This window comes from Pyrus communis, chromosome 11, assembly GCF_963583255.1.
Source record: "Pyrus communis chromosome 11, drPyrComm1.1, whole genome shotgun sequence".
NCBI lineage: Eukaryota > Viridiplantae > Streptophyta > Magnoliopsida > Rosales > Rosaceae > Pyrus > Pyrus communis.
The window spans coordinates 23,662,145-23,678,174 of record NC_084813.1 but is presented as its reverse complement, the minus strand read 5'-3'; the positions used below and the strand labels follow the sequence as shown (position 1 = coordinate 23,678,174).

General features: G+C 38.8%; 2 protein-coding genes across 3 annotated transcripts; one reads left to right on the top strand and one right to left on the bottom strand.

The window, feature by feature from the left end:
- The first annotated feature begins 3,732 nt into the window (after positions 1–3,732).
- On the top strand, positions 3,733–7,183 carry LOC137708107 (uncharacterized). 2 transcript variants are annotated; one of them, XM_068447099.1, is made up of 10 exons: positions 3,733–3,822; positions 4,259–4,640; positions 4,741–4,824; positions 4,981–5,412; positions 5,504–5,639; positions 5,751–5,913; positions 6,006–6,134; positions 6,234–6,428; positions 6,517–6,639; positions 6,742–7,183. In XM_068447099.1, exons 2-10 carry the CDS (start codon positions 4,340–4,342, stop codon positions 6,853–6,855), a joined length of 1,677 nt encoding a protein of 558 aa, XP_068303200.1. In that variant the 5' UTR covers positions 3,733–3,822; positions 4,259–4,339; the 3' UTR covers positions 6,856–7,183. The 2 variants fall into 2 exon arrangements, with proteins under 2 accessions (XP_068303200.1, XP_068303201.1); XM_068447100.1 differs by having other exon boundaries at positions 3,735–3,826.
- A 1,137-nt stretch (positions 7,184–8,320) lies between these two features.
- On the bottom strand, positions 8,321–12,925 carry LOC137708111 (cyclin-dependent kinase C-2 C-like). The gene is made up of 9 exons (XM_068447104.1): positions 12,121–12,925; positions 11,243–11,527; positions 10,837–11,154; positions 10,488–10,715; positions 10,255–10,352; positions 9,974–10,076; positions 9,443–9,859; positions 9,217–9,352; positions 8,321–9,115 (listed from the first exon to the last, which is right to left on the bottom strand). The coding sequence occupies exons 1-9, from the start codon at positions 12,640–12,642 to the stop codon at positions 9,081–9,083; spliced, it is 2,142 nt and encodes a 713-aa protein (XP_068303205.1). The 5' UTR covers positions 12,643–12,925; the 3' UTR covers positions 8,321–9,080.
- Between the last annotated feature and the right edge of the window lie 3,105 nt (positions 12,926–16,030).

Here is a 16,030-nt window from a genome sequence, read left to right as displayed (position 1 = left end):
CATTTCGACAATCTTGCATGATTGGGAAAAGGTGAAAAGTTTTGTTGATGTATTATTGGTTTACAATTGGAGAGAATAATATAGCAAAGTTTAAAGAAAATGTTGTTAATAAAGTTTAAAGAAAATGTTCTTCATATACTTTTATTAACAAAACGAAATTCTAAATTATTATAAGTTACGAAATAAGGATTTGAAATTGTATGCACGTTGCTCTATCTAACACTTATTTAATTAGCATGATTGTGATGTACATGGCATCCATTATTCGAGCTTAAACAAAAATTTTGGTACTCATTTTTACTTCTCACACGTTTTTTGTTAATTTATGTATTTTGATATTTTTTGATTAATTCAATCTAATGACCGGAAATTGAAGGGGTTGTTTGGGAGGTAAAAATGATGGTATGAATATTGAATAGTCCCACCATATAGCTTGTAAAAAAGTTTTAGCCATAAAAAGGTTAAATATATAGGGAATTAAAATCGATGACAAGTGTCGTAAAATTTGCTTGGATGCTGATTGTAACTTGTAAGCATTGGTAGCAGTTGCTATTTTCATTAGGGCATGCATCCAAATACAGGTGTAATTTTGTGGACTTGTGAGTCTGTGAAGGCAGAAAAGAGCAAAGAAGAAAAACAAATAGGGAAGCAAAAGCAGCTGGATGAAGCTGTAAACCACATAATTATGCAAAACGGCAGGCAGACAATCTCTTTGTTTGGGTCACATCCAATTGTCATATTAATATAGCACGAGTTTACATGTGTGACCATGTGGCCCATGCCAATTCATGCAACGTTGAATTATATAATCAATTGTTAAATAACAATGTTATACACTGTATTACTGTAACATTCTCTAATTAAGATTAGGCTTAATATTATACGTGAAACTTACTTGCATTAGCGAGTACGTTAGGATTCTGGCCGTTAAATTACATGTTAATCTAAAAAAATCATTAACTACATGTTAATACACGTGATTTTGTGGTTTCCCATAAGCTTAGACCAAAATGAACAGCTGAGATCATCAAATTTCTTTTGACTTAGAAACACTTGTAAGTTAATATCATTAAACTAACACTCCACTAACAATTAGAAAATTATGAAAAGGAATGAGCTTAGAGATATAAATGATGATTATGGAAAAACGGATTGTAATACAGGTGTGAGTGGCTTAAAGATTGCCACACTGTCGTTTTCGGTCTAAATAAGTTTCTCTTGTGTGGGAACCTAGCAATACACATTCTTAGAAATAAGCTTAAACATTTTAACAACCAAGAAAATAAAAACAATTCATATATTCCTAGGACGGATAGCAACAAGATATCTAGTAAATTTAGGGTCCATTCAGTAACGTTTTACAAAATGTTTTTTTAAAAATTGTTCTGTAAACAAATATGATATGAGTTTTCATTTTTGTGATTTGAGAATGTGTTTGATAGTTTAGTTCGAAAATGATTTTAGAGAATGAAAACATTGAAAACAGTCAAAACAAGTCTGATACCAAATGTAATATATATATATATATATATATATATATGTATGTATGTATGTATGTATATAATACAAATTTATGTTTGGTACAATGGTGGAGGTGGTGGTAAGGATGTGTGGGTAAAACTGGGGGTTGGAGTAGTGGTGAGAATAAAGATGTTAGTGGTGGTGGGACATATGTGGTTGCAATACCTAGGTAGAGGGCGATGGCGGAGGGCATCGTGGTGGTGGCGGCAGCGACTACGATGGTGGTAGTTGTGTTAACAATGGTTATGAGGGATGGTTGTGAAAATAGTAGTTGAGAGGTGAAGATGATTTGGCGGAGATGGTTGAGGTGGTGGTGATTGTGGTGCAAGATGATGGTGTTACTGGTGGGCATGATGGTAGCGGAGGTACAAGTTATGATGGTCATGCTAAGATGGTGACGATGTCAGTTATGGCCGTTTATGAGTTGGTAAAGGTGGTGGTAGCTATGGTGACAAAGGTGATGATGGTTGAGGATATAGTAGTGGCGATGACAGTAGTAGGAGGTAGTGGTGACAGCGACATTAATTTTTATTTATTAAACCTCTAACTTTTTTTTATAATGTCTTTTTTATAACTTTTATTTATTTATTCAAACTCTGATATTATTTTGAAAACCATTTTTGAAAAACGGAAGAAATAACAATTTGAAGTTTTACAAAACTTAAGCTAAACATTGGTGTATGTGTTTTTCGTTTTTTATTATATCTTCACGAAACAGTGTCAAACGCATTTTTCACCTATTTTTATATTTAAAAAAAAATAACAAAAAACTATTTTCCAAAATGGTAACGAATAGACAGGTGGTGTCTTTGTAAACAGAAAAACGAGTGGGAAAAAATCTGTTACATCCGGATTTTGTTGAAGGTGATGACAAGTATTGACAACCTCAACCCTCTCTCTCTATCTCTCTGTTTTTCTCCCACCGAAATCTCGGACACAATTTGCTAAACTCAAGGCCAACAATATACACACGAACTTCACAACGCCCACCAACCCTTCTCATTGTAACTCCTGTTCTTCTTGTTCTTCCATTGATATTTAAAGGGTTTTTTTTTTTTTTTTTTTTTTTTTTTGTAATTTAACTAATCCAAGCTTCAAGGAAGACAAGCAGCTAGCTCCGATACCGGACCCAGATCCGACACTGTCGGAGTCGGACCCATCCGCCCGTCTGAATCTCTCTCTCTCGTGTTTTTGTTGCTTCGGAGAGAGGGAGTCTGCAGCATTCCGGCAACAAGGTAAAGCTTGATGTTTTTAACGATCTCTGTCTATTTTTTGGCCCATATCCTGCACTGGATTTTGTTTTTCCTCAAATTTGATTGCGGTTGATTTTCTGGGTTTTTGTTGGAAGATTTAAATCTTGAGTTTCATCCATAAAGGCTCTCACTTTCCATATGTTGCACTTGCCTTAGTTTTTTCTTAATTTTTTGGAACTGCATTTTCTGCGTTGTTTGTGATTTATTTCATATTTGTTTGTTGGGGTTTTCAGGAAATATCACATTTTTACACTTTTATTGTCTTTTTGATGGGGACGAATTGTCGGTCTTTTCCTTTTTCATTAAAAAAAATATCAACTTTTGAATAATGCTTGCGTCCTTTCATTGGAACCTACTTGTCCTTAATTTACGATTAAAAAATCTTTAACATCATAATCAAGACCATTATTCTCTTTACCATCATCTAAGAATCATATGGAAAAAAATAAATTTTTTCATATATAACAAATTTAGACAATAATAAAAAAAATGAATAATTTCAATTATGATATTTGGACATTAAAAATTCATTAACTGTAACTGAAAGGACAAGTAGGTTTGCTCATGGAATAACACGGATCAGGATCCTCTCTATAGGGATTCGGATGATCAATCAATCATATCCGTTTATTATATATTGTGCGGTTATTCTTTGTTAAGTACTATTTCTATTCAACTTTAAATAAAAAATTCAAAATAAATTCTAACTATACAATAAACAGAAACAAATGATTGATCATTCAGATCCCACGTAGAGAATACTATTCCGGATAACTCAAGCGTCATCTTAACATTTTATTTATGATTGCTTGCAATTTGCAAACCTATTCATTTGTCTTCTTTAACATCGGTGGAAGTGTCCCAAGTGGGGTCTCCTGCCGTTTCTTCTACCTTTTCATTTTTAATATCTTCTTTGGAAGTTAAAACTGGAGCTTCCTTGAAACTCAAAGGGCTCTCTCTCTCTCTCTCTCTCTCTCTCTCTCTCCCCTTAAATGTATGCATCTGTCAGTTTGAAATTCATAAAAAAAGATGCAGGATTGTTTTCCGGGTAGGTAATGCTGCAACTTTTGAGAATTTGTGCTTTGAAATTTGCACTTTTTGGTTGATATTAGCAGTGGTTCCTTTTGCAAGGATATTCTTTTGCTTCTTCTTTTGCTTCTTTCTGTTTCTTTTTATTTTTAATATATTTTTTGAAGTTTTTTATGCCATTATTAGTGCTGCAATTCTGAGATTAGATCAGTTGTTTCAAGTGATATGTGAGCCTAAAACATATATTAGCATTTGTAAGGCATGGTTAATTTGATAGCTTGTTATCTAAGGTAATTTAATCATACTTTAATAGAACATTAAAGTGGTAAGTAAGAAGTTTAAGAGCAAAAAATATGCTGATCAAGCCTCATCAGATTCTGGAGTTTCTCCTCTTCCCCCTTAAAGAGTGAAGAAGTTATGCAAATCTAATACTTCTGTGATGCGTTTTGTTTCAGTTGTTCTACGTAGGAACACAAATTGGACGACTTTGTGAAGACATCGTTGTGGTTGGACTTGTATGATCTAAAAGAGCTGCGATGGGTGGCTGCGTGTCAACCCCGTCCAGAACAATTAAATCACGGAAGAAACACCGTCAGAGGGTCAGCAAACGCCATGGAAACATAACCTGCTCTGCTTCCGATGGTACCAGGAAAAGAAATAGCGGTGCCAAGAAGAGAAACAGCGATGCAGGAGCTCGCGTAACTGATTATTCTGTGAGCGAGTTTGTTCATATGGACTTTGAGAATGGTGCAACAACTACTCGCAGAAGATCTAAGGTTTCTAGTTCAACGTTCCAACTCACCCAAATGCAGTGGCACCACCAATATGATTCAAATGGTTTGTGCTCCATTTTCTTCAGATTTCAACATCTTTCAACCGAAAATGCTGACAACTTTTTAGCTCTTGAATCTCATATTTTGAAAGTTATCACTTGCAGTAATATCCCAAGAGGAAGCTTGGTTCGATTCAGTGAGTATTCTGGAGTCTGACTCGGATGATGAATTTATTAGTATACACGGAGGTATTGGCCATCAGCCTACAACCACTTATACACATGCACACACACACACACACACGCACGCACGCACGCACAGAGTATAGACATTGGTTTCGTCATGTTTGATTGGAAAGCGGTTTTGTTTTGTTTTGGTTTTAATTTTCTTCCCTTGTTCAACAGATGGTTTTCCATTAGGAGGCAACCCAATTGGGAATATCTCAGGTGGCCAAGTAGTTCAGTACGAAAGATCTGCACGCTTTGTGGATAACGGGTGTAAGTATGAAGAATACCAAAGCTATACGAAAATAGATGGAGGTATATCAGATAAGTTCATGGGGAAGGCTGACGAACTGCGTAGCAAGAGGAAGAATATTCAGGATCATTCTTATGGAAGCTTTAAAGGACTTAGAGAGGATCGACGTGATTCTAATGAAAAAATTCAAGACAGTATGCTTAAATCTGGCTTGCCCCGATTGGTACCTTCTGTAAGTTTCAACGATAAGATTTTAAGTGCACAGAGTTTGGGTCCACAGGCGCAAAGAAAGCCATCAGCAGTTTTCAGGCTTTCTTTCAAGAGGAGATCGTGTGATGCAGACGAAGCCATTGAACAATGTAAGTATTCAAATACTTTAACCGTCTTTGAATAGGAAGAAAACTTAGAATTTTGAGATTGTAATTGAACATATCATATATATATCCGCAGGTCAATCAAGAAGGTTTCTGTATCGTCCTAGGCCAGGATATATCATTCCATGTTGTAGAGTGGAAAAGCTGACTTCAGGATCTTGGTCTGAGATTCCACCCTCAACTTTTAAACTCCGTGGCGAGAACTATTTCAAGTATGATTTTGGTTTTTCTTTCTTAAATCCAACCTCGACTGAATTTGAAACCAGTTACTCTTTTTTCGAGTTTTCTTGGCTCTAATGAGAATAATATTTTCTGTTGATCAGGGATAAACGAAAGTCACCTGCTCCAAACTACAGTCCATATACTCCAATAGGTGTTGATCTATTTGTATGCCCCAAGAAGATACATCACATTGCCCAGCATCTTGAGCTTCCCAAAGTAAAAGCCGATGGAAAAGTGCCTCCGCTCCTCATTGTAAATATACAGGTACTCTCAGAGAACAAATTTATGCTGGTATGTTTTATTATTTACATTGTTCTCAACTGTTTCTTATGGTATTGCTTTCTGCATTATTGCAGTTGCCTACTTATCCCGCTGCAATGTTCCTTGGTGATAGTGATGGAGAAGGAATGAGTCTCGTAATGTATTTCAAAGTTTCTGAGAATTTTGAGAAAGACATCTCTCCTCAATTCCAGGACAGCATCAAGGTAACTTTATTTCGAATTACCTCTTGTGAAATTGTCTTGGACTTAACGTTTGGATTATCTGTTGGTATGCTCAGTCTATTGATCTATGTGATGTTTCAGAAACTGGTTGACGATGAAACGGAAAAGGTTAAAGGATTTGCGAAGGACTCCATTGTACCTTTTAGAGAAAGGCTAAAGATCATGGCTGGGTTGGTTAATCCTGAGGATCTCGGTCTGAGTTCTGCTGAAAAGAAGCTTGTAAATGCATATAACGAAAAACCAGTTCTTTCGCGTCCTCAGCACAATTTTTATAAGGTAAACACCGAACGTTTGACATTGCTAAGTTTTACAATACTGAAAAATACCATGTTTGTTTGACTTCATCAAGCACTCTCACATGCAGGGTCCTAATTACTTTGAGATCGATCTGGACATTCATCGCTTCAGCTACATATCGAGAAAGGGTCTTGAATCTTTTAGAGAACGTCTGAAAAACGGAATGCTGGACATGGGTTTAACCATCCAGGTAACCAGAAACCCTGTCACATTCACTAATGCTGGCATATTCATTGGTTTGTCTCCAAATTGTGTTCGTGTTACTGACTCGCTTTTTTCGTGCTTTTTGTAGGCACAAAAACAGGAAGAACTGCCGGAGGAAGTGCTCTGTTGTATGAGGCTGAACAAGATTGATTTTGTTGATCACGGCCAAATACCGAGTCTTGTGACCATTGACGATGAATGACATAGAGGATGAGATGCAGGGCACGTCATCTAGACTTTCGGATATACAGACATTACTGGCGAAATTGGTGATCGAGATGTTCGTTTGTAGTAGCGTTTCAATAATCGCGATTAATTAGCGTTAAAATACATATATACTGGTGAGTCTTGTATAACTCTGTAGCTTGTATGTATTAGCATTAGCTTGATAAAACTAGTTTAGGAGTTAGGATTTATTAGGACTAAGGTTTAATATTCGGATTACTTTGGATACCAGAGCAACAATGTGTTTGCAATTACTTCTTCTCCTTCGAGTCCCTTTTATATCACAAGTTCACAACTTAGATGGAATTGATGACAATGTTGGACAGATCCAACTTGGATCAGTTTGATGTCCAAATTACAATCATACTATAGATCGGATTGGTTTGGTTTGGTTTGGTTCTAACTGTAGCTATTGGTTGAAACCGAACCATGGTTGGGTTATGGATTTGATGTAAGAAATGGGTGGGTGACGATGGTCGAGTAAGTGGGAAGAGAAGGGGTCTACTTTTTTAGAGCTCGTTTGAAAATAATTTCAAAATAGCTAAAAGCGTTTTTGATGAAAATGTTTTTAGAATTAATACTTAATAAAAATACAAGTTAATCATGAAGAAAAAAAAAACACTTAAAGTGCTTTAAGAACCTAAAAACATTTTTGCTAAAAGCATTTTCAGTTATTTTAAAAGTATTTCCAAACGACCCGTTGGGAGTGGACTCAACCTCACAACACGACAGCTATAATGTGATTTAAATTTTCATTTAACGAGAATCGAAGTTAAGACATTTCACTTCTAAGTTCCCACTAAATCGTAATACAAAATTAAAAAAAATAAATAAAGGGCAAATAAAAAAGTAACTAGAATCTCTCAAAAAAAATGTAAAACAGAAAAAGCATTTACCTGACGGTGAGTTGAAAAAGCGAGGGCATATTGGGAAATGTGATTAGGGTTTGACTATAAAATGATGGAGGAGGAAGGGAGGAGAGAAAATGGCGCCCAAGGCCGGGCGCTTCCCTCTTAAGGAAGAGGCGGCGTGGTATTCCACGGGAGAGGTTTATTCGTGGCGCACGTTAGTGCGTTGGGCGCACATTAACAACCCGGCCTTCTTTCTTCCGGGGGAGGTTGCGGTTGGGGGCTCCATGGCCGCTCTGCTGCTCCAGTTTTTGCAGCACAAGCGATCTGTTTGCCCTACATCTTCCTTTTTCTCTAAAACCCCAATTTTCTTGCTTCTAAAATCTATAAACCTAATTTATTGCTTTTAAAATCTCTATAAAAAAAAACCATTTGTTTCTTTCAATTTTTGCTTTTTTTTTTGTTTTTTTTTTTTTAAAATTTTGGGATTTATATTAATTCAATCGGAGTTCATTGTCCCTGGTCTCTGATTTTTGATTTTTTGTTTTTGTTTTGGTTTCATTTCCCCTATTTTTTAGTTTCCACAACGAAATTACAAATTTGTCCACTCTTGATTTGAATTTTTCAAAAGGGTATCAAGCTTTGATTTTGAATTTTTTATAATATGAAAAGCACTATAGCATAGTACTCAAAGAAGCGATCTATAAGCAACAAACAATTCGATTAGACAAATGGGCCGTTGACATGAGTTAGGTCAATTAATTACTACATTCTCGCTATTTCTTTGCACTCGAGTTAGGTTAGTTGGTTAGGATATTATCAAATGTTGTTTTTCACCCGAGCTTTAATATCCAATGCGTGAATCAAGAGTAATTTAGAGACATCACATCGTCAATCAAACAGATAAAACAGAATAGTTGTTTGTAGACTTTAATATAATACTATATTTGCATTTAAATAAATGAAATTTCATGATGCCCATCAAATAATTCAAGAAAAAAAAATCTGCAGCACTTGAAAAATGGAAAGGGCAAACAGTTCTGGCTTTGTGAAAAATTTGATTGGGGTTGCCTAGATGTTCGCTAAAAATGCCCGATGGTGGTGTTGCGCAAATTTGTATGAGGAACTTCGATTTTCTTTGGTTTAGGGCACAGAGTGTACGTGACTCATGAAATAATGTGGCAAGAGAAAAATGTCTTCTGAGCTCCAAATACTTGATGGCTTGATTCAACAAGCATTGCCTGCTCTTGCATAATTTCTCTTGAGAAAATTAAGTTCGATTCATCACACGTAATCGCCTTTGCCATTGTCGTGTATAATACAACTATTTGTACCAAGTTTGCGGATCACTGTCTCATATGGTCACCTCTAAAGGCTGGTGTTCTACCTCTGTAACATAAGCGATGAGCGAAGTAACAAGTAGTTCATATGGTATATGTATAATAACACGATAATTTATGCTCCATTTGGATTAAGATTCGCGCGCATACCTCTTTCGAACCTTGATCTTCGAGATACATGGCGTATATGGCTTTCGTTCCTTCGCAAGTGTTCGTCGATTCCACATTGTTGGGAAAGTAGGGGTCCGGAAAACTCAATGGCACGGTTCTCTTCCACAACGGAATCCTATAACATTGTTGAAGGATAAGTCGTAGTGATTAAGTGTAAAGCATCTGGATCAACTGTGTCAAAGACGGTTGTGTTCTCTGTCCTTACCATGTCGTTTCCTGTATCATCTGGCTCTCCTGTACTAATAAGTTCAGACGTGTCGAAAGTTCTAAGCTTTCGTATCGCAGTCTTGCCAGTTCTATATCCTTGTTTTAGGTCAAATGTACTCTTTGCGAAATTTGCATCGAGTGCACTGAACTGGCTTTTCGAGCCATCTGAAACTGCGGATTTAGTACCATCCTCAGTTCCCCTTTTTGCCCATGCAAAGCCGCTTGCTGCTGAGATTTGTACGGAAGACAATGTGCTGTATCCTTGTGATGCATTCAACTCGCAATTCTCCGAAACTGTATCAAATTGCGGTTTTAGATTAGACTCTCGGCGCAGAAGCCCTCCTTTCGCCTTTGGGATAAACGGGTTACCACCATTGATTCTACGAGCAGATTGAGTATGATCGTCTTGCCCATCCTGCACAGTCAAAGGATAAATCACTTGGTTAGAACTAGCTTGCTTCTTGCTTCTAGCTTCCATTACACAAAAACACACGCACGCACAGGCAAGCAATAAGAGATGGAGAAAGACCTCTTTTGGTGCCACTTTAGCGGAACCATTTGACTCGTGCAAGGCCTTACGGACTCTCCTTGGCTTCCTTGTTGTCTCTCGTGCTCGAATACCAGGTCTTTTCCTGAAAAATGTAATACAGCCGTCTAATTATGCCAACGTAAACATTAAAGCATGGTCTAATCTACAAGTATTACATTTGAAATCACTTCTACGTAAACATCGCAATTAGAAATGGGAAAACACCTGCAGAGTCCCACAGACATCTGAACTACAACCTTAGTTTAAACGAAGAATTTTACCTTTGTGATTCCTCCCGATTTTTAGCATCCATTTCTTTTGTAGGAGGATACTTTGGCAAATGTGACGGATCGCAGGCATAAGGCTTTGTTTTGAAGTACTGGAAGAAAAGAGGCCATGATAAACAAGTAAATCAGCAAAGGCAGAATTTTTATACTCTTACGAACGTCTCTTCAAACACTGCTGAAAGCATTTTGCCATCACAAGTTTTGAGAGTATTTTCATGGAATTTTACCTCGGACATTAGGGCAGAGGAGGCAGTCCCACGCTTGTAAGGTTCTACGGAAAGGAGATTCTCTAACATGTCTAGTGCAGTAGTTGGAAACTCTTTACACCTCTCCTTAAGAGAACTTTCGTAATTGTACTGCGGTTTAAACATAGTTGCGTGAGGAAGCTTTGACGTTTTCCAGTATTCTTCAGGCGGCGAACCACAAAGCTTGAAAATTTTGTGCAATTGTTCGACCTGTAAAACGAGAGGGGAGCGATTAACTTCATCTCGAATTCTAAACCCCATATTGCTAATGAGGACTATTAAAAATCCATAATCAGGGAAACTTAGCGTTGGACATTAACATTGTAATCACCTCAGTTCTTCCTTTAAGGAGAGTCTTTCCTAGAAACAGTTCTGCAAATACGCAGCCGACGCTCCAGAGATCCACCGAAACTCCATACTCAGTTGCCCCCATCAAAAGTTCAGGAGGACGGTACCACAAGGTTACCACCCGGCTGGTCAGTGGTCGCTTGCTCTTTGAGTTAATGACATTCGCCAATCCAAAATCTCCCAACTTTAGAATCCCTTCGTTGTTTACCAAAATATTTGAGGCTTTGATGTCTCGATGCATAATACCTCTTAAGTGACAGTGCTCGACTGCGGAAAATAGCTGCCTCATGTAACATTTAATCTACACGGAAGAAAGACCAACCAAACTTTATTGACTTGTATGGCAATGGTCATACGGTTCAGCAAAACTTGTTAGGCAAGAAGCTAACCTGCATGTCGGTGAATTTGATCTCGGAACTAGCTACAAGTCCTGCAAGATCGTGCTCCATGTACTCGAATACAAGGTATATGCTATTTGATGATCGAGATGTTATTATTCCGTCCAGTTTCATGATGTTCGGATGATCAAGCCTGCGAAGAATCATGATCTCTCTAGCCATAAACCTAATACTCTCCGGTTGAAAATTGTCAAAGCGTACTTTCTTGAGTGCAACAATCCTCCCAGTTTCGACTTCCTTAGCTCGGAACACACTGCTGTATGTACCTTGTCCAATCTGCAAGCATTTGAAATGAACTAATGTAAAAAATCAATGAACTCTAAGCAAATTCAAAATCTAGAACAATGTAGGTCAAACCATTGGAAACTAACATTGAATTACATCGAGAACCAAAATCCCATTACAAGATTGTTGAAGGCTTGCACATTTAAACAAACTAAAGATGTGCACTTTCAACTAGAACAAACACATTTTTCGATAGGAGGATACATTTTCCACTCGTACTTCGCACTCTCGACAAACTTCAAGTTGTGGCACAACAAAGAAGAAAGCAAGCAAATATGTTTTACTTAAAGAATCAAAACCAAAAGTGTGGACGTGGGCGTAGTCATAATGACAAGAGCGCATACGTGATCCTCTTGTTCATTCCGAATTCAATTTATCACCTCGCGATTTAGATTAGTTTAAAATAGTATATCGCTCGTATCAGACAAAATCAAAACCAACATGGATGAAGGAAAACATCTGCGTGATGGAATCTAAAATGTGATTATTATACGTAATAAACATCGCATTAGCATTTATTAGTGATTAATTAATAATGTCATTAAAACTACTGCAAAATGGGAAGGTGATCAATCAAAATGTACCTTTTCCAACTTCTCATAAGCATCAGCTTTGAGGGGGATCCACCCGTATATGGCCTCGCCGGCGGCGGCGCTGAGCCAAGAGGGCCAGCCGGCGGAGACTTGCTCAGCCTCCAAAGAAGAACGACTTGAAAAACCCAATCTGAAGCTAAAGGCACTACCTTTCCCGCCATTGTGACTATTATGGCTGTGATAAGACCCCTCCTTCTCCTTCCTGCTCTTCTTCGATTCTCTGCCGCCGATGACGCTCCGATCCTCCGACACGTCGCCCGGACGATGATTGTGATTCTGTGGTTCCCTCTTGCTACCACTCTTCTTAAATTCCGAAGAGTTCGATTTGGACTTTGGTTTGGATTTGGATCGGCTAACGTTGTTGTTGTTATTGGCAGCGGAGGCGGAGTTGTTCTTTTTTAAGGAGGACGAAGAGGGCTCGAGGAGGACGGAGCCATTGCCGGCGACGGCGGCCGAGTACTCGTAACAAGGAGACGCCGAGGCAGCCGCTCGCTTGGAGCTGATGCAACCCATTTATCGCCACCACCAAATCCCGCCAGCATCGATCGATCGGAGAATGTGGGGGGAGATCGCCGAGGGATCGAACGGCGGAGATCAGGAGATGGGTCGATAAGGGGGAAGGGAAGGGCACCCCTACAGCATTAGGGAAGTCATTTTCTCGAAGCCAAAAAAAATTGAGAAAACAGAGGCGGCCATATTTGGGTGGCTGTCCCAATGAGCCGGTCGTCCTCCCTCCTCGGTTTTTGCGAAATGTGCGGGGGCCTTATGAGGATGTCGTGACTAACGGTCCGGAAACAGAGGAAGCAACAACAACATCGTTTTTACAATGTTTTTTTTATCGACAGTGATTTGAGTACGTGGGTCCATGTTTTTCTTCATAATTTTTCTCTGGTTTTTGTGTTTTGCTTTTATTTTTGGGGTCTGTGATTTGGGAAAAGAGGAAAAGGTGGGAAATTTAAGAATGTAACCGTTGTTTGTTTGTTGCTTTCATGCTTTCACGGTGTTTGGTGTCTCTGGTTGGAAAATGGACTGTCGGTCGCACAGTGACGGGGAAGAGAGAAGGAAAGTTTAGAGAGAGAAACTAGTAGCAGTATTTTCGCACACGAGTGCTTACTTGAAAGCGTTCTTTAAAAAAGCACTTGAAAATATTTTCGAGGTGCCTCTCTAGAGAATATTTCCATGGTACGTAAATGTTTTTGCATTTTTCTAACAAATATAGTCATAAACATTTTGAATTGTCAGAAAACACGTTTAGTTGTCTCAATAACATGTCGCCTAAGAAACTTTAGAGAGAGAAAGCGAGTTGTGGGATGAGTGATGTTATATGAAATGGGGAGGTGAGGATGGTGATGGAGGTTGCAGGCCAACTGCCCAACAGTCCCAAAGCTACGTATGATTATACCCAGAAGCAGGGTGTACATTATTAGTTGTGCTAGATTTTATGAGTTGGGAAATTAAGCAAAATTTCTGATCAAATAAATAATTGTTTCAAATTATTGTGAGTTTCAGTTTTTTATTATTTTGGACGGGCTACCAAACAATTGAAACCAACCCATAAGTATCAATATTCATGTGGATAGTATTGGTGGTTCATTAGACAAATGTATATGGAGATCAACTAGTGATGGTAATTTAGTGCGAAATCCGCTTATGTGTTGAATCTTGACGCTAATATGAACACCAAGTGGTGAAAGAGCTTTATCTTGAAGTTTCTTCTTCCTCCTAAAGTGTTCTCTTTTCTTTGGCTTGTTGCTTGACAAATTATTGACCAATGCACAACGAGTTAGATGGGAGTGGCCATGGATTCTTCATGTGGCAGATGTGATGGTGCTTTTGAATCAATTATTCATGGCTTTAGAGATTGTTCCTTTACTGCTAAGGTTTGAAAAAGTCTCTGTTCCTGATCAAATTTTTATTGATGCATGTACTAATATATTTCCAAAAGAATATCTTTCAAAATATTAGTCTTGGACAATTTGGAATGGAGATTTATTTTGTGTATCACTTCCTAGTTCTTGTGGCACTAGCGAAACAAAAGTATTTTTGAACAAAATTTTGCTCTCCCTAAAAAATTGGTTTAGGTGAATATGGTTTCTCTATAAATCCCCTTCTAACACATGCTTTTCTTTGTTGAGAAACTCCTCCTAAGTGATGGGTAAAGCTTAATGTTGATGGATGTCGCAAGGGGGTGGTCAATTTCATTAGTGTTGGCGGTGTCCTCAGAATCTCGTCAGGGGCATGGGCCTCCGGTTTTTTGTGCTAATCTTAGTCGAGGTAGATTCTATGCGGTGAAGTTTGGAGTGTTTTTATTGGGTTGTAACTTGCGTGGAATAAATGATTTAAAAAAATTATAGTGGAATTGGATCCTGTACTTGCAGTACAATTGATTCTAAATGCAAAAGTGGATGATCATCCTGAAAAGTTTAGCATTGAATTGTCGTGCTTTTATATGCCATAGTTGATTTTGTGAAATTCGTCATATATTCCATGAAAAGAATTTTGTTGCTAATGATTTGATTGTTTGGGTTTAAGCTTTTTGTTAGCTAGCTCCTCCTTGTTGTCAGTTGCTAGTTGGAGATGTAGATGATTTCTTGTGGCCTCGTGATATTCTTATGTAATATTTTTTCTTTTTTTTTTTCTTTCGGGCTTACGCCCTATTGTCAATCAAAGAAAGAAAAAAAAAAAAAAAAGAAGGTTATCAGAAATATCTTGGATGTATTTTCGCAGTCAAAATACAATCTCCCAAACGGCAGATCAGTTGTCCTGCGTCAACTTGTTTTGGTTGCTTTTGTGCCACTCACAAAACAACCCGCAAAAGCACGCACCAAAAAGTATGAACATCTCAAAAGCCAGGTAGCTTGGCTTTGTGCCAGTCAAAAAACAGCCTAAGAACTTACCTTTACTTGTCTCATGAAACGGATGTGTAACATCCCACATCTAACAACGGAGAGGGGGTGATGTGCCTTATATGTACATGCTCACCTCCTATAGCATGAGACCTTTTGGGAACTCACTGATTTCGGATTCCATCAGAACTCCGAAGTTAAATGAGTTCGGGCGAGAGCATTCCCAAGATGGGTGCAAGAGCATTCCCAGGATGGATGACCCATTGAGAAGTTCTCGTCTACGTTCCTAGAAACAAAACTGTGAGGGCGTGACCGAGGCCCAAAGCACAGGATGGGTGACCCACTGGGAAGTTCTCATTTGAGTTCCCAGAAACAAAACTGTGAGGGCGTGATCGGAGCCCAAAGCGGACAATATCATGCTACGGTGGAGCCGGGACTAAGATGTGATAGAATGGTATCAGGTCGTGACTGAGGCCCAAAGCACAGGATGGGTGATCCACTGCGAAGTTCTCGTTTGAGTTCCCAGAAACAAAACTGTGAGGGCGTGACCGGGGCCCAAAGCGGACAATATCGTGCATTGTGAGGGCGTGACCGAGGCCCAAAGCACATGATGGGTGACCCACTGGGAAGTTCTCATTTGAGTTCCTAGAAACAAAACTGTGAGGGCGTGACCAGAGCCCAAAGCGGACAATATCGTGCTACAGTGGAGCCGAGACTAGGATGTGATAGAATGGTATCAGGGCGTGACCGAGGCCCAAAGCACATGATGGGTGACCCACTGGGAAGTTCTCGTTTGAGTTCCTAGAAACAAAACTGTGAGGGCGTGACCGGGGCCCAAAGCGGACAATATCGTGCTACGGTGAAGCCGGGACTGGGATGTGATAGAATGGTATTAGAGCCACTCTGTGGTTCGGTGCGAGTGTGCCGATGAGGACGTCGGGCCCCTAAGAGGGGTGGGGATAATATCGTGTTACGACGGAGCCAGAACTAGGATATGACAGGATAACATCAGAGCCACTCTGCCATTCGGTACAAGTGTGCCGACGAGAACGTCG